Consider the following 23913-nt stretch of genomic DNA (forward strand, 5'->3'; position numbering starts at 1 on the left):
CCACCCAAGACGGTATTTGCTGATTGAGTTACGTCATGGGAGAGGTCTGGAATGAAGCCCGACTAGCCAGTCTGACTTTTTTTATCACCACTATAGGCATGGGAGAAATAGTTTTCATCGCATAGAACATGTGTGGCTTTGGCTTGAATTGCGTCAGGAGCTTGAAAATCATACTCGTAAGAGCCGTTTTCATCCAACAAGGTCTAGGTGGATAAACTTGGTTAGTTTCTCGCGCAACTTTGATGCAACGGAGAATAGACCCCGTGATTGAAATGCTGCCAAGATCTTGACCATGGCCGAATCTATCATTCTCATCTATATCGCGAGGTAGCACCGACATCAAAACTCCCCTAGCTGCTCAGGCACCAAATCGTTAACCTTACCCTTTTCTAGCGCAGCCCGCACATTCGCGATACACCTCTCCTCCATCTTTGCATGTGTCTAGCCAGCAGTGAGCAGGACATCCAATACCTAGTTAGTAGACTAATTCAAACTCACCTCTACCGTGTACGTGCCTAGATGAGGCAGCAGCATGGCCCTCGGGTGTGCGATAAGACCAGGATGTACCGCTGGTTCATTTTCGTACACGTCTAGACCGCAGGACCAGACTTTTCCAGACTCAAGAGCGTCTACAAGCGCTTGCTCGTCGATGATGGGGCCTCGGGCAGTATTGATAACGACGACACCCTTCTTCATCTTGTCAAAGTCTTTGTAGGATAAGAAATGCCTCGTTGCAGCCTGTCATGTTTGTGAGCAAAAGTAGCCATGTGCTTAGGGAAACTTACATTTAACGGCAGGCTTATAGCAATAACATCACTAGACCCAAGAAGGTCATCAAAGCTAGCGTATTCTGCCTCAGTGATGTCGTCTGATTTCGTCCTGTTGTAGTAAACCACTTTCATCCCGAAAGCCGCCGCCTTCTTAGCCATGTTCCTACCAATACCTCCGCATCCAATGATACCGAGAGTCTTGCCTTCGGGGTCATGTCCAAGAGGAGGAGACGGGCTGCCTCGCCAGGAGCCACTGCGTAAAGTCATGATACTCTGGTTGAACCCTCTCAGGGCACCAAGCATGAGAAAGATTGCCGTGTCGGCGGTAGAATCATTTACTTCTTGGGGCACATTCGACACCTGGATTTGCCGTTTGGAGCAAGCGGCGACGTCAATCTGGTCATAACCGGCACCTGTATGAAAGACGTTAACAAGGTAATCTAACGAGGGTGTTTCCTGCTCACCAGTATGGCAGATAAACTTCACGCTCTCTGGCAAAGCTTGTACAAGCTCCTCATCTATCAGGCCGGTGACAGCAACACTGTGGTACATTCGGTGCAGAACCACAACGCCGTCAAAGCCTCCTTGGCGGCATTTCTCAATGAACTCGGCACGTGTCTCGACTCCTGGGCCAACAATCTCGGCCAAAGACGTGAGTTCACGCCAAGATTGTAGGGCACTGCGAGTATGAGGCATATTAGCTAGATGCACTCCTCTATGTTTGTGTAAGTGTAGAGACCTCGGACGTACTGAACGATTTCACCGAGCAACAAAATCTTTGGAGGCGCCATTATCTCGTATTGTTGAGGGTATTTAGATATCGTGTTTTACTTTGCTGTTTGTTGTTTTTGGTGTTTAACCCCGAGTTTGGCTGACATAAATCTCTCCATGTTCGGCTAGTTATCCGTTCCGTGGGGGGACGGAAAAGCTATCGGAACAGCGGGAAAGTGGCTGATCACTCACTGCAGATCCTCTCAGAGGTTGCAGTCCCAAATAATTAACAAATAAATAACTACAGCTAACTAAAATCCTTTAGCAGGCCTACCTACTGCTGTTAAGAGTCACGGTTATGTTAGAGTCAAGGAAGCGCCTTGGGCAAACCTATGCCAAGTTTTCTACGCAAATGATTCTAACGGCTTCTAGTGTAACGGATCCGTGATTGTAGAGATCTCATTGTAGGGCTTCGACTTGCAAGTGCTCACGGAGGTTACAAGAAGATCGCCTTTCTTTGTTCACCTTGTCGTGACTCGAACAAAGGCCGTGTGGGGGTGAAGAAAAGACTGCATACCAACTTTTATGCATGTTCCCGTTTCGAGTATTTCTAGATGACATGTAATATCAACTACAGTCGGGAACGCCTGGCTAACGGCAGCATGGCTAGGGAGAAGCCGCCAGTCTATCCACCCTGTTATGTTGGAATCACGGCCACTCACGAGAATGAAACATTCTCAAGCTAGCATAAATCATGATTTAACTCCGAATGACCTTTCCTCGTGCAGGACGGGGACGTGAAAGGTAGAAGTTGACGACTGGCCCGCTCGCATTCTCTAGTGTCTCATTGGCCAGCGAGGCTCGCCTAAGTGAGCGATGATGAAGGACCATACACTTGCTTAATGTCTCGGGAAGCACATCAGTCCTAAGTCCGTTCTTGGCTAGATATTTGCTTCTTCAAGTTTGTGAGGCGATGGATACCTACATAAAGGGGTCGTCCCTCAGGCTAGTATGCATCTCATCCACCATCTGCATCATCAGCTCTCAGAAACCCATTCCATCTTTCCTCTTGTACCACTTTTCACATCTCAACGGCTTTTCAAAATGTCTCCTGAAAAGACCTACCCGTTCGACCCCTCTACCGATATCCCCTCCCTTAACGGCAAGGTCATCCTCATCACCGGTGCAAACACTGGCCTCGGCAAAGCCACCGCCATTGAGCTATCGAAACACTCCCCGGAGCATATTTACTTGACTTCACGCAACTCAACCAAGGGAAATGCCGCGCTTAATGAGGTCAAGAGCGTAGCCAGCGAGGGAACCAAAGTATCTTTGCTCGAGCTAGACCTTTCGAGCTTTGAAAGCATCAAGGCAGCCGCAAAGGACTTTCTAAAGCAACAAGATAAACTCGACGTCCTGCTGCTTAACGCGGGTGTTATGGGGGCTCCTCCTGTACTCACCAAGGATGGTTACGAAGCCCACATGGGGACAAATCACCTTGGACACGCACTGCTGTTCAAGCTCCTTCAACCCACCCTGCAAAAAACCGCAGCAACCGGGGCCGATGTCCGTGTTATCCATCTCTCTTCCGCTGGGTTCCGGCATGTAGGACCAGCAGGCATCGAGTTTGAAACACTCAAGTCGGCGACAAGTGAGACGTCGCTGCCACTACGTTATGCACAGAGCAAGCTTGCCTGTCTCCTCTACGCAAGGGAAGCTGCAAAGCGTATCCCCAGCATCAAGAACATCGCCATCAACCCTGGTGAAGTAGACACGGAGCTTTTTACTCGTGAGCCTGGAGACGATCACATGAAGATGCTGCAGACTGAGGTCGCGCCAAAGGTGGTCATTCCCATCTCGGAGGGCGTCAAGAACCACCTCTGGGCGACGACCTGTCCAGACATTGAAAACGGCGGGTTCTATGAGCCAGTTGGAAAGAATGGAGGACTCGAGGGGCATGGGTTGGATGATGAGATGGCGAGGAAGCTTTGGGAGTGGACAGAGGAACAGTTGAAGGACCAGAGCCTCTAGAGTCTGTCAGAAGTGTTGTTTGCTCATGAGGCAGAGCGGATACTTTCACCATGTAGGTAGCGTGTAGAAGTGATAAGTGCTTCTATATCTCATAACTTCAGTAGACAAGATGTTTGTTTTCAGGTAACGTACTTGATAAGCGAGTATCTCAGATAAGCGAGTATCTCAAAAATCCCTCAACCTACATTATTCCTACTTGATCAATTAATTCATAACCACCCAGCATATCACAGACGAATTATAAGGCTAGAATGCTTCTTACCCTTCAGGCCCTTCAGAATAACCCAAGGTTAAGTCTCCGACGCGCCGCATCGATATATACAGTCTCTTAGAAGACCCTAGGTCGCCAACAGAAGGGCATTCTTTCTACACAAGAAACCACTACGAAATCACGCAAGCTATCAGATCTAGAGGAACAGATCCTTATTCACTTTATTCTCGACCTAGATTCGCGAGGATTTCCCCCCCGGCTTCGTGGTATGAAAGAAATAGCTAATCAATTACTTGCCGACCGCGATGCGCCACCTATTGGCACGCGTTGGGCTTATAACTTCGTTAAGCGATACCTAGAGCTTAAGACGCGTTTTTTTCGGAAATATAACTACCAGAGAGCTAAATGCGAAGACCTAATAATTATCCGCAACTGGTTTTAGCTCATGGGGAGCATAATCGCGAAGTATGGCATCTGATTAGATAATCTATATAACTTTGACGAGACTGGCTTTCTTATGGGCATGATTGCAAGCGGAATAGTCGTTATAGGTTTAGAAAGGCATTTAAAGCCAAAATTAGTGCAGCCTAGAAACCAGGAATGGATTATAGTCATCCAGGCGATCAATGCGGAAGGCCAGGCGATCCAGCCATTCATTATTAGCGCGGGCTAATATTACCTCGCTAATTAGTACTAAGATAGTAACCTCCCGGGCGATTAGGCTATTATAATAACTCAAAATGGCTAGACTAATAATAAGACCGGTCTAGAGTGGCTAAAGCACTTTGACCGATACATAGCTAAGCGATCAAATAGTCGCTATCGTCTTCTAATCCTTAATAGCCACGAAAGTTACTACTCTATTAAATTCGAGAGATATTATGAGGAGAAGAAGATCATCCGGCTTTATATGCCACCTCATTTATCTCATCTACTCTAGCCCCTTAACGTCGGGTACTTTAGGCCACTAAAGAAGGCCTATAGTCGAGAAATAGAGCATCTAATTAGATACTCTATTACCCACGTTTTAAAGACTGAGTTCTTTCTGGCCTTCCATGCAGCACACGAGGCCACTATAACGGAAAGAAATATCAGGGGGGCTTTCAAAGGAGCTAGCCTTATTCCTCTTAACCTAGAAAGTATAGTCTTAAAGCTTGATATATAGCTACAGACTCCAACGCCTGCCAAAGAGGAGGCTAAACCCTTTACCCCTTGGGTCTCAAGGACCCCAAAGACCATGCTTAAGGCCAGATCTTAGTTTAAATACCTCGAAAGACGAATCAGAAGGCATAAGAGTAGCTCCCTAGAGTTAATTATAGAGGCTATAAAGTCTCTTACGAAGGCAATAAAGGGAAATATATATAAGATTATATTATTAAGGGCTAAGGTTAAAGACCTTCGAGAGGCAAATAAGATACTAAGCCAGCGCCGAAGGGCAAAAAGGACTAGATTGCAGAAAAGAGGAGTAATAATAATAGAGGAAGAAAGGCAAGCAATTAATCAAATAGATACTAATACGCAGGTAGTGGCTAAATCATCGCGATATAGTAGTTAAGGAAGGTCAGCGCGACCGGGGGTTCGGCGTTATGGTATCTACGGCCAGCCCGGCCATAATGCAAGGACCTGTCAGGTAGTGATTAAGATATCTAGGGAAGAGTATAGTAAGTAGTTTTAATTAATTAAATAGTTAATAGTGGTTTTCTAATAATTTCTATTATGAGGGTTAAGATTTCTTGAGACACTCGCTTATCTAAGACACTCGCTTATCAAGTACGTTACTAAAAGTCCGTCTTGGTGCCGTGACTAATTGCTTGAAAGGCACTACTAGACATTTTCTTCTACCTATTTTGGCATGTAAAAAGTAGCCTAGTATCATAGTATCTACATTAAAATTCCAGAGTGGTAAATTTAAGCACCTATGCCGACCCAGATGTACAGTATCAGATTTAGGTAGCGGGACGAAGTTCTGAGTGTCCCAACATTGATGCATTTTGGATGGCGGTCATCTCGCTCTAAACCCAGCGATCTACTCAGTTATAGCTAATGACCTCGACATTTCGAATTTGAAAAGTCGTTGCTGTGATTCTCGTAGTCAGCACATGTCACGGCAAGAGAGTGACAACTCAACATACGTGTGGTAGGTCCAGGTGATCCTGACGATCCCTCAGTTTGATAGTTGATGATGCTACAACCCGGTTAGTTTCACCACAGGGCTACTTCATTCAAGACTTACAGTCTGAGGCCTTTTCCGATGTATTCTCTTCCGTACTGTGTCGTCACCTCCTGGTCGTCGAGGAAGAACTTGACCCTGACATCCACGCCATTTTCATCGCGCAGTTCAGCCCTGACAGAATGCCACTGCGTCGGCTCGGGATAGTCGATGTCCAGAGCGGTGACCTCGTCCGAGGTATTGAAAGTGTTGAACGAGATCTTGCCAGAGCCCTTCCACTCGGCAACGTCAATCTCTGGCGGCCACCCACTCGCGGCGTTGAGCCAAAAAGCTGGCCACGTTCCCCGGTCCACGGGAGCAATGAACTCAGCTTTCACGTCGTATCCACCACCTGCGGTGACGGTAAAGGTGGATTTGGCGTGGATGGCCCCGGAGAGGTAGTGAATGGGGTCTTCTTGGCCTGTTACGGGCTCGGCTGTGAGGGTGAGGACGCCGTCGTTGACAGAGACGTGCTCTTGATCCATACGGGCGCCTCCATTATGCGTAGGTCCCCAAGGATACAAATAGTTCCAGTACGTCTCAAGAGAGTCGAATGAGTCCGCGGGGATGTCGGTCACAGCGCGTTCTTCGAACGGTGGCCGCAGGTTATCGCAAGAAACGCCCACCGAGTGCAGGGCAAAAAGGAGGGCAAGGGCATACATGATAATGAACTCTTTGACGAGAATTTGTGTCTTAAGGTGTGTTCAGTGTTTCTCTGGTCGGCCATGGACGGTTTAAATATTTGTTTCCTCTACCAGAAACCTGAAACGAGAACATCACAGGGATGATGAAACATGGATCGTCGTATGACGTGCTCCAAACATGTTAAAAAAGGTATTTAATGCACCAACGGGATATTTCTGCGTCGTTTTGGATACGTTGGTTTGTGCTGGCGGAATGAAACGTTGTTAATCCGGACGAGGAGCATCATGGTCAACCGACCGTGTATTTTTAATCTACCCCTAGGCAGTACTCATGGGTCTTTAACGTCCGAGATCTTGAACCCTCCAGGGCAAAGCTTCTGGAAAACCTCGTTCGGGTCGTACTTCGCCGCTGCATCCTTCATCTTCTTGACATTCTCAGCACCATAACTACCCAACGGATCCTGGCTCTTGTCGGCGTAGTTCAGATACGTCCACTCAAGGTTGCCTCCTTCGATAGTGGCCGCAAACTCGCGAACCTGCTGGATCCACGCCTGCACCTTTGGTCGAGCAAAAGCTTCCTGCTCCGGGGTGTTGGCCATGACGACGGCGAGGAACAAGATGCCATTGTCCTTCTGTCGTTCGACGCCCATGACGTTTCCGCCAGCTTCGACGCAGCGCTGTCCGAAAAGAGCGGGCAGGGGTTGGAATAGGCATTGAGTAATAAAGTTTCCATCTGGGATGAATTCCTTCAGTTCTTGAACGAGTTGGTCATGCAGTTCCGAAGCCTTTGTGATGATTCGGATGTCGTTCTTGAAACAACTCGTGAACCATGTGTCGCTAAACGGAACAAATCAGCTCAAGTTGAGTAGAAGATGACAAGGCTTGACTTACTAGTAGTTGGCAGGAATATTATACTCAAACGCCATCTCTGAAATCGTCGTCATCTTGACCGTGTTCAAGATCTCTGGGAGAGCCAGCCACTTTTCATACGCGGGAGGCTTCTCGACACCAGCTATATTCGCATAAAGAGTAGCGACAACAACATCCTTAAAGTCAGGCATATGTGTAAAGATGGTGACCAAGTTGCTGTTGATATCGTTGGGCACGTTGTCCGCAAATACTGACAGAGCATCGATGGCGCCTGGAATCACCTGCTTCGGGAAGAAGGTCATTCCTCCCCATACCTTGTCGCATGGGATCGCCTTCATTGTGAACTCGGTGACGATGCCAAAGTTGCTTGAGCCACCCTTGAGGACGAGGAACAGATCCGCGTTGTTGTCTTTGTTAGCGGTAACGATGTCACCGTTGGCGAGAACGACTTGGTACGAGACGACGTTGTCGCAGGAGAAGCCTTGACGGGCTGTGAAGAAGGCGTTGCCACCACCGAGCAAGAGACCAGCTACTCCGACGTTGCCTTCACGGCCGCCAGCGACAGCACGTCCATACTTGTTGAGCTCAGCATAAACGTCGCGCCATCTACAACCAGGCCCGATGCTAGCAGTCTCAGTTCCTGCATCATAGGTTGTCTTGTTCAAGTGAACAAGGTCAATAGTCACACCATCTTGGATATTGTTGGATCCCGCCCAGTTAGTATGGCCGCCACTTCGGACAGCGAACTTCTGGCCCGCAGCGACAAGAGCCTTGACAGCAGTTGCAACTTCTTCAGGGGAACGGGGTTGGACAATGCAGGCGGGGTTGATCTTTGCGCTGTTGGACCAGTATGACTCTTGTCGCGCCTTGAACTCAGCGTCCGTTGGGGACAAGATGCGCGACTCAAGGCCCGCTGCGACGAGGCCCTGAGCCTGGGGGATGTTTAGTTGAGGTGGGGGAGCGGCCATGGTGAAGGTTGAAGAAGTGATTGCAAGTTGAGGTGTAAGACAAAAAGGAGTGGAGAGGAGATCTGCCGTGATAATCTGAGGACAAAGTTGGACTTTATCATCCACATTGACCCCTTGACAGCAAAATAGGCTTTCTGAGGGCCCCTCAAATAGCCTATTAAATCAGGCCTTGTGTAGGATCAACTCCTCTTTCGGATATAGGAGTTACAGCCTGCCCCTGGGTCGCGCATCTTGGCGTTCCATCTTTTGCTACCAGGATCCCTTGTTCCATAGCCAGCACTCGCAACTCCTTGCCTCTATCGGGGTAGTCTTGTTACAAAGCGTTTCTTCGCTTCAGATCACCCATGTTTCCTCTGCCAACACTACGTGACTGATCCCTTTCCCCTCGTATCAAGGACTAGGTAAATGCTCTTGGGTCAGTAAGCTATCTCTAAAAGAATCTTAGTCTCGGGTTCTACATAGTGTCCGTCAGTCCTTCTGCTCTCCGAGAAGTCAGCCATGTCCGTCTTTTTGCATACATTCAACTTTTGCTGCATCTGGAAACACCATGGCTGCCGTCGTGAATGGCGTCCCCGTCGCCATCCCGCCGCCAGAAGGCTATGAAGTCGATTTTGACAACCCTCAGCGCAACAGTGTGACTGCGGCATACTGGCTCTTCGGCGTTGGGAATTTTCTTACACTTCTGTTCATGCTTCAGCGAGCCTACGTCCGATTGGTGATTCAGAAGACACTCCGGCTAGAAGATGGTAAGACTGCTTGCTCCCCTTTTCTCCCCCATGTTGAAGCTTCAGATAATTTCTAACTTTCCAAAGCTTGCTTGGGTATCGCATATGTAAGTGCAACTCTCAGATGACCTCGAAGTGGTCTTGACCGAGCCTCGGTTTTGACCCCTTATAGGTGTTTTCGGTGGTCCTCCAAACCCTCATTATCCGTAAGTATCGCCCATATCCCGCCCAAAAAAACCTCTGGCACTTTTCTAACACGTTTCATCCTAGGCGACTTTGCTCGAGGTATAATGGGTACACATGGCTGGGAAATGCCAATCACGAAATTCGCCATGTTCGTTCGAGCGTTATACCTCCTCCCGATCCTCTACAACCCGGTTCAATGCGGTGCAAAAATGGCCCTCCTCCTCGTCTACCGCCGACTCGCACCTCAAATGTGGTTTCGCATTTCCGTCTGGTTCACGACTTTTGTGGTAATCGGGTCATCCTTGGCCATCACGTTCGTCACCATCTTCCCCTGTCAACCAACTCGAGCGGCGTGGGACATCAGCTATACGAATCCGAAGTGCATTGATAGGAATGCTGTATACAAGGCCACGGCGGCTCTGGGAGCCATTACGGATCTCATGGTGCTCGCAATCCCCATCCCAGTCGTCATACCGCTTCAGATATCGATGAGGCAGAAGATCGGGTTGATCTGTTTCTTCGCTGTTGGTGGAGTGTAAGTCGCACACAGCCGCGTGTGTAGGAGACAGAGCTAAGAATCATGCAATAGGACCGTATTCACCTCCATCATGAGACTTATAGCACTCATCAACTCGATGGGTGATATGGACCAATCTTGGGGTGGCGGGCCAGTACTCCTTTGGATGTAAGACTCTCCCTCTTGTACTGTACAACAACATAGAAAACATTCTAACACTTTATCAGTTTTGCCGAAGCCAACCTCTCTTGCATCTGTGCCGCCCTCCCCACGGTCAAGCCCTTCATCAAGCATATTTCCCCCCGAATCCTCGGCACAACGGATCCCGCGACCAAGAGTGGCCCTGCATTCTCTAACCCTAGCGCTCCACCAACTATCGGAGCGATAGGCACCGGCAATCAAAGACACGATCGATACCAACGCTTCGACGATGGCCCTATGTACCCTCTGCAAACTGTATCCAAGGTGGAGGCTTCCAAGGGATACGATCCCAACGTTGGGAACACTTGGCAACATGCACGTCAGAGTTCGTTGAATAGCCAAGGGGATTCTAGCTCTGAAAAGGCTATTATACAAACAAGAACTACGGCTGTTACATACTCTGCTTGATGCCGCGTTAACAGCCTGATGGACTCTGGGTATCTATGCAAGTACAGGACAGAACACATGTAATAGGCATAGCTGTACATAGAATAAGTGCATGCACTACTGAGGTATGGTACATTGGTAGGAGCAAATAGAGTTATGTTATAGTTTCATAATGTGATACATGCAAATTAATTCTGTTCATAAAACATAGCTTTGTTCGGCTAATGATATATGCATTGGTTAATATGTACTAGCTTAAAATGGTCTGGGAATAAAAAGACCCAACACTACTGGTTGCAAGAAAGAAACCTCTAAACAAGAGAGTTGACATAGTTCTCCAGGTTGGTGTACCCGTTAGAGGCAATCTTCATACCATCAGACTTATCATTGGGGTTGAGACCGTTCTTCTTCTCCCACTCATCAGGAATACCATCACCATCCGAGTCAGTAGGCGCCTTGCCGCTCGCAATCGTGCCCACGCCGCCAAAGTCATCCTCGTTAGAGATCTGGGATCCCTTCTTTCCGTACGTCTTGACCTCCTCGATGAGGGCTTTGTCGACCTGGTCGCGGGTTCGCGAGTTGCCCACGCTGCTAAGGACCACGTTGAGGGCCTGTTCCGCCGTGCGGGCGGTGGCGGGGGCGGGGTAGTTGTAGGGCGTCTTGACAATATCCATGCTGGAGTAGCAGGTGGTGCTCTCGCAGAGGGCAGAGCCATCGAGCTTTCCGTTGCGGTTGGAGTCATAGAAGTTGTTCTTGACGTCTGTAATGTGTTAGTCTAGGTTGTTCTCAACCAAGCAAAGAAACACTTACAAGCGTGGAAGTTGGCGTTGCCTCGCGTGAAAGCAGTGACACTGGTGTGAGGACCAGAGATGAAGTAGTTGTTCATGATGTTGACGTAGCTGTCGCCGTCACTTCCTCCGGCAATGTAGCCACCGCCACCTCCCCAGTTGTAGATGACCTAGAACATTAGCCTCACTCGCCTAGAGAGTTGACAAGATACTCACATTGTTCTGGAAGTCGTTGACTCCCTTGACCTTGGGGTTACGGGTCTTGTTGTCAATGTACAGGTTGCGGAACAGACTGACTCCCCCGTCGGTCTGCATCAAACCACCGCAAGAGTGCGACACGAGGCCTTGAGCGATGATGGTGTCCTGGATGGTGACCTTGGAGACAGCCCCATTGATGGAAAAGGTCTCGTCACGGCCCCACGAGGCACTGACGTGATCAAAGATCATGTTCTTGCCATCGGCGATGGTGATGGCGTCCTTACCCGAGGTTCCTCCCCTGCCCATGCGGATGGTGATGTATCGCACGATGGCATCGTTGGCGTTGGAAAAGGACCAGCCATTGCCGTACACCACGATTCCCTGAGTACACGTTAGCACACCTCTCAAGAAGGGAACGGAATCGGATTTGACATACACCGCCAGGAGCAGTCTGGCCAGCAATGTAAACGTTCTTGGAGACGACCATGCGGCCAGTAATCTTGATGATGCCGCCAACGTCAAACACGACAATACGGTTAGGCTTTGACACGGCGTCACGAAGAGAACCCTTGCCCGAATCACTGTTGGTTGTTAGACATTTGAAGGCACCAAGCCCGTTCTAAGCTTACTTGAGATTCGTCACCTTGTAGACCTCACCACCATTGCGGCCACCGACAGCATCCTTACCAAAGCCCTCGGCTCCGGGGAACGCAGGTACAGCAGCCTGGACTGCGGAAGCAGCCGCGAGGGTCAACAAAGAGAGGGAGAGCTTCATGTTTCGGCGATGGACTGGAAGAAAACGACCCAGATACTCATGTTTCAGATCAAAAAGACGGCGTACAAACCGCCTTATGTAGCACTCCCCAAAGACCCCTGAAACTTTTTCTTACCGAGCATATGGTCTGAACACCAGCCTGAACCTCTGCTCGCCGTCGAAAACGGGGTCTAGAATATCCTCCAATGTTTACCCTTCGGGTAATTAAGGGGGTGGACGGTGTCTGCTAGCATGTTGTGCCGATTGGTGGAACTGCTGGGCAGGGGTGTTGACAGGCCTATTTCTGCCACAGGAACAGTTTCAAAGGGGGACGAGACTCCGAACTGCTGTTTATGGGCTCGGATCGCTAATAATACTTCTTCTATCATAGGGGGAAGAGTATTGATTGGTGTGTTAATCATGTTTAGCTGATACAGCAGTGCATTCGGTTCAATCATCGAACGGTATATCCGCCTCTTCTCGTATTTCGTAGTTTGGTTTCTCCTCGGCACAACAGCCTTATGCTCCACCTCGATCAGTTCTACGTAGAAGTGGTTGCAGGGGTCTCATTGACTTAAAACGAGCAGGATCTTGATCGTCTTCAGACCTGCTCTTCACATAAACTACTTATCAGCCCTGAGCCTTGTCAAGATCGGACCCTGAAGACGGCTCGAGCGGCTTTCAAGTCCATCTCAGACTCATTCTTATGCAAAGACACGGGGAAGTCACAAAGATTCCTGGGCGCGTTTTCTTTCCTTTTCTCGCACAATATGATATTGTTTGTGTGGTATTTAATCACCTTGTTAGCTCAAGCCGATACAAACTGCATTCACTCCAGAAGGGCTTTCTCGTCTACAGCACGAGTTCCACTGCCATAAAGGAAGCCTTGCTCGTTCTTTTCTCGAGGTTAGTGACGATGGACTGTTACACGATGGGAACCACGCAAACGTCAACAAACTCAGGCAAAAATTTGAGATTGAGCATTGAGGCATGTTGCCGTGCAGTAAATAGAGCCAATTAGGCCCCCTACCTTTTGGTGGCCTAGCGGCCTATTTTTCTGTATCACACACGTGAAAGCCACTCCTAATGATATGACCCCGAAGCAACATGATTTATGGTGTGGTGATGGCTACTGGAAGAAGCAAAAAGATAATAGTTGCGTCCGCGTGTAGCATCTCGGAGCGCTCAGCACAAACGAGTACCCAATTCTGCACTAACAAGTTGAATTTCTACCGTTCTACGGCACAGCCGAATATCATGAGGTTGGACTTTGTAACCCGTGCAGTAATATTCTCGAGAAGCCTTCTATCAGTCCAAGCTCCTTTCTATGAGGTAGTAGAGATGACTCCCTGAGGTGCTATTCTCTTAAACGGCTATTGTGTTTTTTTTTATGTAGTTGAAGCCCGGCCCTTGATGGGATAACTGAGCTAGAAGATAGGCTTTTGGTATGAGTCAATATAAATTCAAACTGCTCTAAACTCTTAGATAAACTCTTCGATATAGCTTTCTAGTTGGTATCAACAACGCTTGACAAAGGCAGCGCAGTTTTCGGGGCCCCTCCCCGACGTTCTCGCCTTGTGGTGGGGCCGGCATATCGGCCTCTCAACCCGCCGGACCGGCCTTGAATTACTCGGCAGCGGCCCGGGCACCGAGAAATAGGCATGGTTGAGAAGGACTGGAAGAGGATAACATCAACTTTCAATGGGCATTGTATAAAAGTAGTGCAGTATTTAGTACTTGAGGGAAGAGGTGCTAGAACGCCGTATTGTTTAGTGCATCCATCCGTTGTGTGTGTAGCAATACGAATATCATAGATCTTAAAAATCTCGTCATGAGTATAGCCGGTTACAATCTGTTTTAAGAAATTAAACATGAATTCAGAGTCATCAAGTTTCGTCTTTTCTGCTCTCGCGACTTTGACACATGTCGGTTAGTACCCGACGGATATGGTGTGCTCTGCACTACAATCGGCTATCATCCGAGCAACCCCATCTGCCCCCGCGTCTGCTCCAAGAACGAGGCATATTCCGTTGGATGTATCTCATTTTCTTAAACTTGTCAATATTTTTATTGGAGAATACCAGCTCTGAATATCTGACATACACGTCGGTGGTCAGGTTGGCGGAGAGAGTTGAGTTAAAGTCGGTTGTGGTGGCCGGAGCGGGACCCTGCCGATCAGGATGCAGGCATGGCGTGGCTCAAAGAGGCAATTGTCCTGGGAGCCCGGTACCACGTTGACGTGAGACACTAGGCCGCAGACTTTATGTGGGTATAAGTAGGTAGGTTAACATATAACTCGCCTCTCCCCCCTCACTCTGCGTTTATCAATCTTTATCACAAACATAAAATGTCCTCCCCTATCCCTCCCCGAGGCATCTACGCCCCAGCCGTCGCCTTCTTCAAGGAAGATGAGACTCTAGACCTCGATTCAATCCGAACCCACCTCACCCGTCTAGCCAAGGGTGGTGTTGCTGGTCTCGTGATCCAGGGCACAAACGGAGAGGCCATGCACTTGAGCCATGATGAGAGGAGTCAGGTCATCCAACTAGCAAAAAGTGTTCTCAAGGAGCATGGTCGTCCGGATACTGTCGTCATCGCCGGTACCGGTGCCCAGAGCACCCGTGAGACCATTCAGCTCTGTAACGAGGCCAGCGAAGCTGGTGCCGACTTTGCCCTTGTCTTGAGCCCCAGCTACTTTGGTAGGAATGCTATCTCTGAACATACAGACAATGCTAACATCCAGTTCAGTTGGAGCCATGCAAAAGCCCGTTCTCTACAAGTTCTTTGATGATGTCGCCACCGCATCTCCCATCCCCATCCTCCTCTACAACTTTCCCCTCGTCACCGGCGGTATCGACCTGGACTCTGACCTCATCACCAACCTGGCCGCCGCCAACCCCAAAATTGTTGGCACCAAGCTCACCTGCGGAAACCTGGGCAAGCTGCAGCGTCTAGCCCACGAGCCTCGGATTGGCCACCCATTCGCCGCCTTTGCTGGCAAGACGGACTTTTTCCTTCATGGCCTAGTCGCCGGCTCTCATGGTGTCATTGCCGCTGCAGCTAACCTCCTCCCCAAGGTTCACGTGCACGTGCTGAAGCTGTACGATGAGGGCAAGCTCAAAGAGTGCCAGGAGCTTCAGACTCTGCTGAGCCGAGCCGACTGGGCTCTTGTTCAGCTGGGTGTGGCCGGTATCAAAGGTGCGCTGGATCGGTACTATGGTTACGGCGGTGGACGAAGCCGGAGGCCGTTGGGTCAGGTTGATGCGAGCAAGTTTGAGGGCGGTGTTGACGGTGCTCTCAAGGGTCTGATTGATCTGGAAAACTCCTTGTGAGGATGTAGAATAGACAAGTCTAAGTAATTTGCAGTTCTAGACACCAACATCAATACCAAGTAGAATAAATCGTTAAGAATCTGCCCCGAAATTTCAAGAGCACGGTGAATTCACTATATATCTCTCAGATGGATCTCACTCTCCGGTGTCTCTCGGCGAGAAACCAGACGCGGCATAGGTTGATAACAAAGGAATATTACCATTGTGCTTGGGGAAAAGACAAGGAGAAAGTAGATTAAAGAAATAAGAACGAGGAGTAATCCTTGCTTTCTGCGTCAGGTTAATTGGTGCTTCTTTGTTATCTAGATGCACCAAATAGGCCAAATACCTCACAAGAGCCTCTAACAATGAAGTAAATCTAAGACGAGATAGAAATTAGGCTCAATGGGTATTCTAGCAAATCTGTACGTATCATGGTTTACTATGAAACATGGGATGCCGGCTTCTCAACAACCAACCCGACAATATCCCAACCAGGTGGTCAAAGACTGCCCAGTGCCCACCTCCTCGAACTGGAAGAGTTTGGACATTCTTCAGCCTTTGTTGCCTCTTGTTTCACCCCTCTTCTAAGAGTATTTCTTTGTAACCTTCCTCTTCTTTTGTGCCTGGCCAACACGTTCCCCACCATCTCGTTTCCGCTTGTTCTGCTCCCGGACCATCTTGGCAGCCTCCTCAGCATTGAAAGCCCCAGGATCATACCTGGGTAACTCGATCATATCCAATACTTCATCATCTTGATTGATGATGGGAAGGAATGGTCTCTGTCGGAACGATTGAGGGCGAAGCGTCTTGTACTGCGCACGGTGCGGATAAGCTTGAAGCCGACACTCCCTTTGACTGGTACCAAGCGCGTCCCTGAGAAAGTTATTCCACAGGTCAATCACCTTGGTCTGGAAGCAGAAGAGATCCCACGCAGCCAGACTTTGAAACGTCCAAGCTGGCTCAAGGCCCCCGCCTGGTCCAAAAGGGTGAGGCATAGTCCAAGCCATACTAAAGTCAACGAGAATGCCGTTGACGTACTGAGATATACTCATATCCCTAAGAACAATCCCGCATCGATGGATCTCGTGCAGTTCTTCCAGCATCCGCGGAAAATGCGAGACGGAGAGAATGCTGTCAATCCTGTGTGATGGTATATCCGACTCACCCTCATACTTGGCTGGCTCCACCCAGTCCTTGACGATGCCTTTGATCTCGGAGGATGTAATCAGAATGGATCTGGCGGTCCTTGGGAAGAGTTTGAGATGACGGGGAAGCTTCCACAAGGCGTTGCGCATCTTGAGCTCCAGAGCTTGATCCACCTTGAGCGAAACGTAGCCGTAGACCTTGACAGCGAGGTGTTCGCGATTAACCTCCTTCAGTCTACCAAAGGCGCGGCATTCCTGGTAGAATGGGATAAAGTGTGATTCAAACTCGTGTTGATTCTCCATGGGGATCGTCTCGTAGTCCTCGGCATCGTATTCGGGCTCTGCCAGCTCAGTCTCTGTAAACTATTCCACAGCCGTTAGCAACTAATCCATCGCCAAAGATTATGATGTACTTACGAATTTTATAGCGTACAGGTGGCCTCTGATTCTCGTTTTTACAATGACTCCATGTATGCCATGGTGCCCGAGAATCTCGAGAAACTCGACATCGTCAGCAAGAAGATCGTGGTTGAATGGCTCTAGCTTGGGGCCATCGCCTTCGGGTAATGGTTTCAAATTCGACATGATGCTTAAATAGTAACGCCCGTACGTACTCTTTCTTTTCAGTGGCCCAGTTGATGTTTGATCGAGAGCTGAGAGGAAGAAAAGGTAGAAACACGGTGGGTGGGAATCCTCATATACCCCTACATGTTCAAAGACACGGCTTGTATGAAAGAAGAGGCCTGACTGAACAAGTACTACAAACGAACCGAGATCTCACTTAGAACGTACGAGGGAAGGAACAAGGATGGGAGCAAACATGTAGTAGAGAAGCAGAACAAGTTCAGTGCATAAGCACAATGCTATGCACAAGACGAAAGGATAACTCTTTGTCTTTCGCTTGGGCCCTATCCCGTCACAACAATAGACACCAAAGGCTTTGTCCAGGAAAAGAAAAATTCTTATCAAAGAGCCTGTTGACATGCTTAAGTCGCTTGCTTACCCTCAAAAGCTCCTGTACACCAAGACTCACAAGCAGTTTTCGGCATTGGCGATGTGCGACATGTTGACTCTTTACCATGCTAGTTTATAGCCATGGCGTCGAAATTAATTTTACGGCTTAAAATGAAGACAACCAAATTGACCTCTAAATTCTACCCTGCCGTACTGAGATGAGTCTCTGCTTGTCTGCCCCGATCTTAACTTCTCAAGAACGTAGTCTCGACTGCCAGTCAATTGCACACAAACCTTGCAGGCACACTTCGTGGTATCGAAAAATACCCAAAGCCAGTCTGTCAACACAGGATCCTGTTGTCATCGTATACGCAAATATGGATGGGAAAAACGTTGGCAACTCGAGAGTAGAAGGGATTCTCCTTGAACTCTGGATCATAGCAGCACTTGCTGGGTGTCATATTGAAAAGCTGAAGACCCCTAACTCAACAAATCCGGTTTCTGCCCGGTTAGCTCAATCGGTAGAGCGTGAGACTCTTACGAGTACACAATCTCAAGGTTGCGGGTTCGACCCCCGCATCGGGCTATTCCTATAAAATGATTGAGATTCTTTTTTTGCCGATTGTGGCTATTTTTTGCCCGGCTCTTCACCTGCGGAGGGAAGCTGGCGATGTTTTTGGTGGCTGCTAGAAGGGCCTCTTTTCTCCCCAACTGCACAACATTGTTCCGGGTCAGTCAATCCATGTGCCAACAAATGCACGACGCCAGTCACCAGTGATGTCGGTCATTTCTCACTCAAGAATCGTTTCGAGGATTCGTTTCATCAAAGGGTCATGATAGTCATCACAGAGTTGCTCTTCCGCTTGCTCAGATACACCCAGAGTGTCGTGTCAACCTTCCCCCGAGTTCCGCTTCGCCACGTTACATCACAAACAACAGGTCGGTATCTGAGGTGACCAGTCAGTATTCGGTCTGATTCAAGAGTGTGGCGCACTCACCAATGGGGTGGCTGCTCGACAGCTGAGGCTTCTGGGTATACTTGGTCTCGAGGATGTCGCGAACGCTGTTGAGGAGCTCGACGTAGCTCTGCTGGGGGTTCGCCTTGATCGCCGAGATGAAAGCCCACGACATGGCGCCAGTGGCCTGTGAGTTAATGGTAGCATCAGCCCTGTGGGTGCATGTTAGCAAAGTTTGCGAATCCCCTTTGGCGACACTCACGATGTCTGGTCATCCTTGCTTCCCGACCACATGATGACATCGGCGGGCGAAGTTCGCGTCTGCTTGGTCTTCTCATATGCGTCGTCGCCTGTAAAGGCAGACTTGGCCAAGCTGAAAACCGAGCCCGCAGCACCAGCCAAGTCTCCTCTAGAGTACGCGGTGAAGGCGTCAAACAGACCCGAGGCAGCTTCCTTAGCCAGGTTGGGCTCCTTCAAAACACCCTTGGTAGAGTAAACGTAAGGAAGATCCATGACGGTGGCCGAGTGGCACGAGTCGAAGATGGCAGTGAGACGGACGCCTTGTCCCAGAGGCTTCACGACGTAGTGGTGAATCTCGTCATCGACAATGTGGCCGGCCTGTTGGTGGTCAACTGGGTAGATGCACTCGTCGTATCCGTCATCCTCGTCACCGTCCTCGTCTTCGACCTGTCCGCCGTGGCCTGACACAGTTAGATCTAACGCATTATGTCGCAAAAGGGTGCGACTTACCAGAGTAGTGGAGGAAGAGAGCGTCGTTGGGCTGGGCATTAGACACAAGCCAACCCATGGCGCGAATGATGTTGCTTCTTGTAGGCTGCATCGTAGGGTTGGATTGATCGTCGGTCAAGATGACCATATCCTCGCGCTTATACCCATAGCGCTCAACGAGGAAGCTCGAGACGTTGTGAACATCGTTGATGCAGCCGCGAAGCTCGCCCTCCTGGCCAAAGTAGTTGATACCGATGAGCAGAGCCTTGCGCCGGCCCGTACAGTTTGAGTACTGGAAAGTATAGCCTTCGGGAGCTCCATGGCCGAACTGCTGAGGCGCCGAAGGAGGAGGTGGACCGGAGCGGGCATGGGCGGCGTAGCCGTGACCCCGCGAGAGCGGGTATCCGTACGCGTCGAGGCCGGGAGGTGGAGGGTATCGTGGAGGAGGGTAGCGCTGGTATCCGGGCTGGCCACCGTAGCCCTGAGGAGGGTGTTGGGGAGGAGGAGGACCCGAAGGAGGAGCATAGCCGTAGCCGCCGCCGCCGCCACCTCCGTGATAGCCTTGACCCGGGTAGTAGGACATGTCGGCAGGTTATGTGCGAGGTAGATTGTGGTGTTGATCCTTGGCGCGTGAAGCGACTCGAGGTGGAGGAAGAGGAGAGAGTTGTCCGGGATCAGGAGGAAGATGCAGGAGGGAACCTGATGGAAAGTTGGGAAGCTCGAGACGCAACAATATGGGGTCAGCGGCTGGCCGGACGAGCTGGCAGGGCAAAGATTGGTCTGGAGCTGACTGGCTCGACCGACGCGACAGGAGGCAGCGCAGCCTCAACTCAGTCTCACGACGCACGCGGAAGCTCTTGGTGCTCCGGAGCGACAGCGGGCGCTAATTGCGAGGCGGGGCGGGCTATGAGCTGGTGGTGGTGGCCGTGGTGGTGAATAGTGATGGTGACTGGAGGTGCTGATGGAGGGGAGGGGTCCCTTCGGATCCCGGTCGACGCGGGGCCCTCACTTCGACCCTTGGTGCTCTCACTCTATCCGACCTCCCCCTCCAGTCCCTGGGAAACCCCTGGAGTCCAGCTGGAGGCCGCTGAGGTGCTCGCTGCTGCCGCTGGGTGCCCTGATGGCGCCGGACTGTTGTGGTCCTGTGGACATCAGCGCCAAGGTCTTGGCTGTCCCTTGGCAGGCCTTGGCGCTGCAGCAGAGCCCCTCCCCCTCACCGCAGTCCATGTCTGACGCTGGCGTCGCAGCACGGGATAAACTGCTGGAGTGTGTATCAGAAACGTGATTGACACGGATTCATCATCACAAGGGACCGAAACTGGGACGTCTGAGACGTGATGGGGGAACGGGTGGGCGCCCTCTGGAGCCCCGCGACAGGATACTCCATCCCCAACCTCTCTTGGAGATGAGATGAGGCTTCACTGGCGGCCTCCCGCTTACCTCGGGGCGTCACGCCGGGACCAGCTGGGTGACGATGCTGAATGACCGTGTGTTTACAGACACGTTTTTTTGCCTCTCGTTGATTCCGTGAGGCGGCATGGTCGGACATTATGGCGACGTGCGCTCAGGCTCCGCCACATGTATCAACACAGCAATAGACATGCCGCCCCCTTTCCTGGACCACGTCCGATGAGCTTTGAGTGGGGATTTGAGCGCTTCGAGGGGAAAGCCGAGCAACACTTGTCATGAGCGTCCAGAGCCCATGGTCAGGCCAGACAAGTCAGGCCCAGATGAGGCATAGCCCAATGGAGATTACTGGAAGCCATGTACCATATACCAGTGGAGATGCGGTTTGGTTTTCTTGGTGTACATGCGTCCAAGTACCGCGCCGGTGCGATATCCACACTTCGCTTCTGAAGACCAGAGAGCGTTTGGGCGGGTGAGGGCTTGTTCCTATCAGAGTTCAGTTCAGAGTTTACTGACGACGCCTCTTTAGACCCTTAAAAAGAAGCATGTTTGCGAGGACAAAGAGCTCCTCAAGCTCAAGCTCTAAAACTCATTTCATGGAGGGGCAGAAGATGCTGCCCCGCCGGAACGGGCCGCAAGGGACATTGACTGGCCAAAGCTTCCGGCCGACCGTTTTCCAGACGGTGTTTGACTGCCCTGTAGAGGGGTCGGTTTAAACGGGCACAACTCAAGATACGACAGCACCAGTGTTGATTCACGGATGGAGTGGAAGGCAAAAGAAGCAGTGACATGCATCGATTCGAGTGACTCTCTCAAACAGTGACACAACTCGCTTCACCCCACCATCCCCATCCCATCCTTGCACCGTTTCGGCAGTGCCAAGTCGTCACGACTGACGATAACTGAACGGGTCCATCTTTCCTTCCTTGTGTTGCATGCGCCTGCCTGTATTCACCAACGGCCAGTGCCTGCCAGTGACAACCAGCTGTTCACTCCTCGCGCCTTGCACCTCAGGCCTTTCGCCATATAAACATAAATCCCTCCGCCTCTCCTCTGTTTATTTTCCCTCTCATCTCCATTCTCTGTCCTCTTCCTCTTCTTCCGCATCTTCCCTCCTGCACATCCCTCAACCAAGCCTTTCGGCATCACCTTCCACCTCTCCGAGGTCACTCTCAACCATGTCTTTCTTCAAGAAGCTTACCAAGGAGCTCGAGAACTTCGGAATCGGTGATAAGGACAAGGACGAGAAGAAGGACGAATCTCAGTCCCAGGCTCCTCCTCCCCCTCCCGCCGAGGGTAAGTGTCGAGTTGATCGCTTCCAGCCGCTCTAGCTAACTTCTCCTCCCCAGGCAATCGCGCCTACGGCTACCACGGTGAAGGCGGCCAGGGAGGTCCTCCTCCCGCTCAGTACTACGCTGCTCCTCCCCAGCCTGCGTACCAGCCTCCTTCCGACAAGCCTCCTCTGCCTGAGGGCTGGACTGCCCAGTTCGACCAGCAGCACCAGCGCTGGTACTATGTCGAAGTAGCTACCGGTCGCACCCAGTGGGAGGCTCCCGGCCAGCACGCTCCTCCTCCCGGTCCCCCTCCCTCTGATGGATCTCGCGACTTTGGTGGCCATGGTGGTGGTTACGGAGGTGCTCCTGGCTATGGCGGCGCTCCTGGCTATGGTGGCGCTCCTGGCTACGGCTCTCCTCCTCCTCCCGGCGGTTACGGATCGCCCTCTCCTGGCTACGGAGGCTACGGATCTCCTCCTCCCCCTGCCGGTTATGGCTCTCCCCCTCCTCCCGGCGGCTACGGAGGTGCCCCCGGATACGGCTCTCCTGCCCCGTACGGCGCCCCAGGCTACGGTGCTCCCGGCGGCTACCCTCCCCAGGACGGCGGCCACAACCCTTACGGAAACGAAGGCGAGCGCGGCGGCGAGAAGAAGAAGAGCGGCAGCTCCGGCATGCTCCTCGGTGCCGCCGGTGGTCTCGCTGTCGGTGCTGTAGGCGGTGCCCTCATTGCCAATGCCCTTGACGACAGCGACAGCGACCATGAGAATGCTCCCGCTCCTGCTCCGGCCCCTGTCACACACACCGAGTACCATGAGTACCATGAGTACCGTGAGGCACCTCCCGCCGACTACAACGACCCCTACGCCCAGGACGGCCCCCCTGCCGTCCTTCCCCCCACTGATGCCGATGGAGACTCTGTCTCATCGAGTGATCGCGAGGATGTTCAGGAAGCTCGTGAGGAGTACGAGGAGGCTCTTGCGGCTGCTAACGACTCAGACGCCAGCAGTAGTGACCAAGAGGAGCTTGAGGAGGCCCGTGAGGCGTACGAGGAGGCTTACGAGGAGGTGTATGAGGATTAAGGGGTGCAAAATGAGCCATGATTAACGACGACGCATTTCAGGTCAATATCCAATCGGGATGGGTTGAAGCCGTGTGGGCAGGGAAGCAGGTTACCTATTGAATTTGGACTCCACTTGTTGATACCTTTGTACATTGTACAAGCAGAAGGAACAAGAATGCATGCATTCATTTCGTGATGATGCTACATCTTGGCGAGAGCCTCTTGGCAATTAGCACTGCCACTGTTTTGCGAGTGAATGAATGACTGAGCATCCACATGTCGTTGATGTCGAAGGCCTGGCCTGGCCTGGCGTGCGCTGCACCTCATGTGCCGCCGCGAGTGCTCTGCTGCAGCGCATGCATAGCCAGGCCAGGCGTCAGACCATGTCCCAGACGCGCCGGGGTTGCATAAAAGGATACTAGTAGCCATTGTTTTCGCTTATCGGCACGGAGCCAAGAACTATTGGACCCTCTTTGCCTCCAACCCCGGTCTCGAAATATCCGGCCTCTGCTCCGGCCGAGAGCCCGAGTCTTCGGGGTTGAAGTTGGAGGCCTCACCGGACGGTGTCAAGGCAGCGAGGAATAGTAGCATGACAGCATGACAGCACAGCTTTATGAGGTAAAAGTCACCAGAGAAAATAAACAACAATTTGAGGCAGGAAAGAAAAAAGTCACTCATGTGAGTTGTCCAGTGTCCATGCTTGCTTGGCATTACACGAACGTGGTGAGGGACTCTTTGCACAGCCTCCTTCTCTCCCCGCTCTTGTATGTCGATAGTCGGCGGTTGGTTCTTGGCGACTGGGAGTACCTTTATACTTGCTCCGTATTGTATCCGTGGACCGTTTGAAACTGAGATTGCTACGCGCCCTTTTTGGTAGAAGGGATGGGGCATTCATGTTGTTGAT

General features: G+C 50.9%; 10 protein-coding genes across 10 annotated transcripts; 4 read left to right on the plus strand and 6 right to left on the minus strand.

Annotated features, from left to right (window-relative positions):
* Positions 1–339: 339 nt before the first annotated feature.
* Positions 340–1561, minus strand: NCS57_00772000 (uncharacterized protein; the record flags this gene model as incomplete). The annotated part of the gene is made up of 5 exons (XM_053057563.1): positions 340–441; positions 499–738; positions 786–1183; positions 1235–1449; positions 1521–1561. 5 exons carry the CDS (start codon positions 1559–1561, stop codon positions 340–342), a joined length of 996 nt encoding a protein of 331 aa, XP_052913758.1.
* Positions 1562–2585: 1024 nt separating this feature from the next.
* NCS57_00772100 (uncharacterized protein) lies at positions 2586–3512 on the plus strand (the record flags this gene model as incomplete). The annotated part of the gene is made up of 1 exon (XM_053057564.1): positions 2586–3512. One exon carries the CDS (start codon positions 2586–2588, stop codon positions 3510–3512), a length of 927 nt encoding a protein of 308 aa, XP_052913759.1.
* Positions 3513–5753: 2241 nt separating this feature from the next.
* NCS57_00772200 (GH16 domain-containing protein) lies at positions 5754–6594 on the minus strand (the record flags this gene model as incomplete). Its single annotated transcript, XM_053057565.1, has 3 exons — positions 5754–5800; positions 5856–5908; positions 5957–6594. The coding sequence occupies 3 exons, from the start codon at positions 6592–6594 to the stop codon at positions 5754–5756; spliced, it is 738 nt and encodes a 245-aa protein (XP_052913760.1).
* A 311-nt stretch (positions 6595–6905) lies between these two features.
* On the minus strand, positions 6906–8414 carry NCS57_00772300 (FAD-binding PCMH-type domain-containing protein; the record flags this gene model as incomplete). Its single annotated transcript, XM_053057566.1, has 2 exons — positions 6906–7413; positions 7468–8414. The coding sequence occupies 2 exons, from the start codon at positions 8412–8414 to the stop codon at positions 6906–6908; spliced, it is 1455 nt and encodes a 484-aa protein (XP_052913761.1).
* Positions 8415–8961: 547 nt separating this feature from the next.
* NCS57_00772400 (uncharacterized protein) lies at positions 8962–10451 on the plus strand (the record flags this gene model as incomplete). Its single annotated transcript, XM_053057567.1, has 6 exons — positions 8962–9160; positions 9227–9246; positions 9312–9345; positions 9410–9860; positions 9915–10010; positions 10070–10451. 6 exons carry the CDS (start codon positions 8962–8964, stop codon positions 10449–10451), a joined length of 1182 nt encoding a protein of 393 aa, XP_052913762.1.
* A 290-nt stretch (positions 10452–10741) lies between these two features.
* On the minus strand, positions 10742–12191 carry NCS57_00772500 (putative pectate lyase C; the record flags this gene model as incomplete). Its single annotated transcript, XM_053057568.1, has 5 exons — positions 10742–11190; positions 11241–11388; positions 11435–11797; positions 11853–11997; positions 12046–12191. 5 exons carry the CDS (start codon positions 12189–12191, stop codon positions 10742–10744), a joined length of 1251 nt encoding a protein of 416 aa, XP_052913763.1.
* Positions 12192–14517: 2326 nt separating this feature from the next.
* On the plus strand, positions 14518–15502 carry NCS57_00772600 (uncharacterized protein; the record flags this gene model as incomplete). Its single annotated transcript, XM_053057569.1, has 2 exons — positions 14518–14869; positions 14919–15502. 2 exons carry the CDS (start codon positions 14518–14520, stop codon positions 15500–15502), a joined length of 936 nt encoding a protein of 311 aa, XP_052913764.1.
* Positions 15503–16068: 566 nt separating this feature from the next.
* NCS57_00772700 (uncharacterized protein) lies at positions 16069–17214 on the minus strand (the record flags this gene model as incomplete). The annotated part of the gene is made up of 2 exons (XM_053057570.1): positions 16069–16992; positions 17047–17214. The coding sequence occupies 2 exons, from the start codon at positions 17212–17214 to the stop codon at positions 16069–16071; spliced, it is 1092 nt and encodes a 363-aa protein (XP_052913765.1).
* Positions 17215–18504: 1290 nt separating this feature from the next.
* Positions 18505–19851, minus strand: NCS57_00772800 (Metacaspase-1A; the record flags this gene model as incomplete). The annotated part of the gene is made up of 4 exons (XM_053057571.1): positions 18505–18530; positions 18582–18751; positions 18802–19240; positions 19290–19851. 4 exons carry the CDS (start codon positions 19849–19851, stop codon positions 18505–18507), a joined length of 1197 nt encoding a protein of 398 aa, XP_052913766.1.
* A 1759-nt stretch (positions 19852–21610) lies between these two features.
* On the plus strand, positions 21611–23028 carry NCS57_00772900 (WW domain-containing protein; the record flags this gene model as incomplete). Its single annotated transcript, XM_053057572.1, has 2 exons — positions 21611–21971; positions 22025–23028. 2 exons carry the CDS (start codon positions 21611–21613, stop codon positions 23026–23028), a joined length of 1365 nt encoding a protein of 454 aa, XP_052913767.1.
* Positions 23029–23913: the final 885 nt, after the last annotated feature.

The sequence above is a fragment of the Fusarium keratoplasticum genome, chromosome 5, assembly GCF_025433545.1.
Source record: "Fusarium keratoplasticum isolate Fu6.1 chromosome 5, whole genome shotgun sequence".
In the NCBI taxonomy this organism is placed as follows: domain Eukaryota; kingdom Fungi; phylum Ascomycota; class Sordariomycetes; order Hypocreales; family Nectriaceae; genus Fusarium; species Fusarium keratoplasticum.